The following is a 2,831-nucleotide window of genomic DNA, read 5'->3' on the forward strand; positions in this document are numbered from 1 at the left end:
CAACAAAAAACCCATTCAAAAATGAATGAATCCTTTTCACAATAACTGAAATATTATTGATAAAAGATTAAAAATTAATTAAATTATAAATCAATAAATCGTTTCAATTTCAATAATGTTTTTTCCAATGTCTGAAGAGTGAATTTTCAAAAAAAAAAACACAATTTGATAAGAAAAATTTAGATATGATAACTAATATATATTTTTATTAACTGAACTCTCTTCGATTAAGATCTGATCATCCAAAGCACCGTTTGGACTATAAAATAAGTTGCTAACTACTTTAGTTAGCAAACTGTTCATCATCATGTCAGTCCGAGGGTGTTTGATAATATTTGTTGTTCTATTTGGATTAGCGAGTGCTGCAAAACTTAAAGCACCTGCAGTAAGTTTTTATTTGTTTAAATATTTCACATTTAAAATTTCATAAATAATTTTGTTACAATTCACGATGACATTTCCTTTGTTTTTTTTACGACAATTAGGAAAAGAAAGGAGAATGCGTGGATAATACTTTGTACGCTAAACACGTGTGTGAAAATCAGAAAGATGGTGAAAAACTTTTAGTTCCTGGCTCCTGCTCCGACTACTATTTGTGTTCGAAAGGAGTAAGCGAAAAGAAGTCTTGTTCGAAATTCTTTGATCCTTCATCAAAGAAGTGTGTTTCAACATCAACATGTGTCGAGGTCGATAATACAGACTGTGTCATACCAACACCGCCACCATGTGGTGTAACCCCATCAACTCCACCACCTTGTGAATGCCCAACGACACCAGAACCACCAACTTGTCCACCTATTGTCTGTCCAACTGCTCCCACGTGTCCACCACCAGTTGAATGTCCTGAACCAGTTGAGTGCCCAGCTCCTCCAACGTGTCCAACAGAACCCCCAACAGAACCACCAACTGAACCACCAACCCAACCACCAACCGAACCACCAACTGAACCACCAACAGAACCACCAACAGAACCACCAACAGAACCACCAACTGAACCACCAACAGAACCACCAACCGAACCACCAACTGAACCACCAACCGAACCACCAACTCAAACGCCATGTCCTGGACTTGGACCTGGCCCATGTAATAGTTATTACAACCCCGAGGATTTATACGGCACATATGCCTGCAAACATCAAAAAGACGGAGCTATGTTAATTGTTCCTTCAAACTGTCGTGAATATCTTTATTGCATGGGTGGATGGTCTTACCTCAAGAGCTGTGGAAAAGATCAATACTTCAATCCGTTGTATAACGCATGTGATAAAAAGAGCAACGTAAACTGTCCATCGGACTCATAGACGTCAAATACTTCAAATTTTTTCAAGCTGCTTTAATTTGCTGAACTTCATCATTTTCGTTTTTCTGTAAAATTGTTATGACGAATTTAAAAAGTAATAAAGCAAAGACATTGAAAATTTTTGTGTTTTGTGTGATCATTTTATTCAAAAAGGGGGGGGGGGTATAAGAAGTAAGAAGTAAACCCTTACTCTGTCAATATTCTTTATATCTGTAAAAAGAACGCCACCATAGAATTTTCCTCTAGGAACTCAAAACTGTTGTCCCAAAAGATTATGTGCGGGAAATATTTGTAAGTACTCGGTTTTTGAATATAAGAACTTAAGTATGACGTGCATTGCAAAATTTAATTGGCATGGATTTTCTTCTCCTCAATACTTCAAACTCCTTAATTTCAATAAAAAGCAAAACATTTAAACTAATTTTCTATGAACCATTTTAAGGGCCTTGCACATAAGAGCGAACACCGAATGAACGAATGGAAGAACAAACGTCATTTTACACATTTTAAAAAGTCAATTTCAAACAAAAACACATTTAAATTATAATAAACCAAGTGACACTTATGTTAGGATAATGCAATTTGCAGTTTTTTCTCTAAAACTAGACAATTTTGTAAAAACAATTTTGGTAGTAACGAATAGGATTGTGGTTGCTACGATCTGTCAAACTCTATTCGCGTTCCACATAGCATCCACACTGCAACGAATAAATTGCTCGCTCAAAATTATACCACTCTTGTTTTATTTGTTGAAAAGGGTAATTATAAATTGACAATTCGTCGCTGTCATTTGAAAGAAAAGTCAAAATATGCGAACATCCACAGTTCGCAGTTCGTAGCCCAAACATCCAATTTCATGTGTCAAAAGTGAAAGAACGATAATTTCAATTTAATCTTAAAATCCACCAAAAGAAAAGGAGAGCACAGATCAGCAACAAAGCGGACGTGGATGCTGTATTCTGGGGAGGATGAGACAGGCAGTGGGCAAAGACATAATGCTGAATAATAATGCTAAAAATAGCTAATTTTCTAGGACACAGTTTCGGCTATGGTACTGACAGCAAGTCCAGAATTCGCAAACTCACCATCATCCAGTGTAAAGGCCCAAATATAATAGACTTCACCGAGCTTAAGGCAGCTTAAGATAACGAACAAATACGCAGCCTTATATGTCACTAACCATAATAGACGTTCTGCTCAGTTTCGTTAAATTTCGCTTACTTTCGCGCAATTACGCAAGAGCCATTTAAATGGCTCGAGCTTAAGCAAATGTCAAATTTGTTTAAGTTATTTGAATCCATTATGGTTAATTTTTGTTTTGACGATAACTTCTGAAAACTTTTCGTTCGGTTTTGACATTAGCTTACTTTCTGTTAAGTCTATTATAGTTGGGCCATTACTCTCCGACGAATGATGCAGCAAAAGAGAACAAAAGCTCATTCTACGCTCAACTGAACTCGGTCTACAGCAGAGTTTCTCAATGTAAAAGTTGGCTCTGATAACACAGGCCTTGAGCGTGTTATGTGTT

At 36.5% G+C, this 2,831-nt stretch overlaps 1 protein-coding gene across 1 annotated transcript; it reads left to right on the forward strand.

Annotated features, from left to right (window-relative positions):
- The first annotated feature begins 238 nt into the window (after nt 1–238).
- Nucleotides 239–1,423, forward strand: LOC129941226 (spore coat protein SP85-like). The gene is made up of 2 exons (XM_056049811.1): nt 239–385; nt 486–1,423. The coding sequence occupies exons 1-2, from the start codon at nt 308–310 to the stop codon at nt 1,302–1,304; spliced, it is 897 nt and encodes a 298-aa protein (XP_055905786.1). The 5' UTR covers nt 239–307; the 3' UTR covers nt 1,305–1,423.
- The last annotated feature ends 1,408 nt before the right edge of the window (nt 1,424–2,831 follow it).

Source organism: Eupeodes corollae, chromosome 1 (assembly GCF_945859685.1).
Source record: "Eupeodes corollae chromosome 1, idEupCoro1.1, whole genome shotgun sequence".
NCBI classification, from domain to species: domain Eukaryota; kingdom Metazoa; phylum Arthropoda; class Insecta; order Diptera; family Syrphidae; genus Eupeodes; species Eupeodes corollae.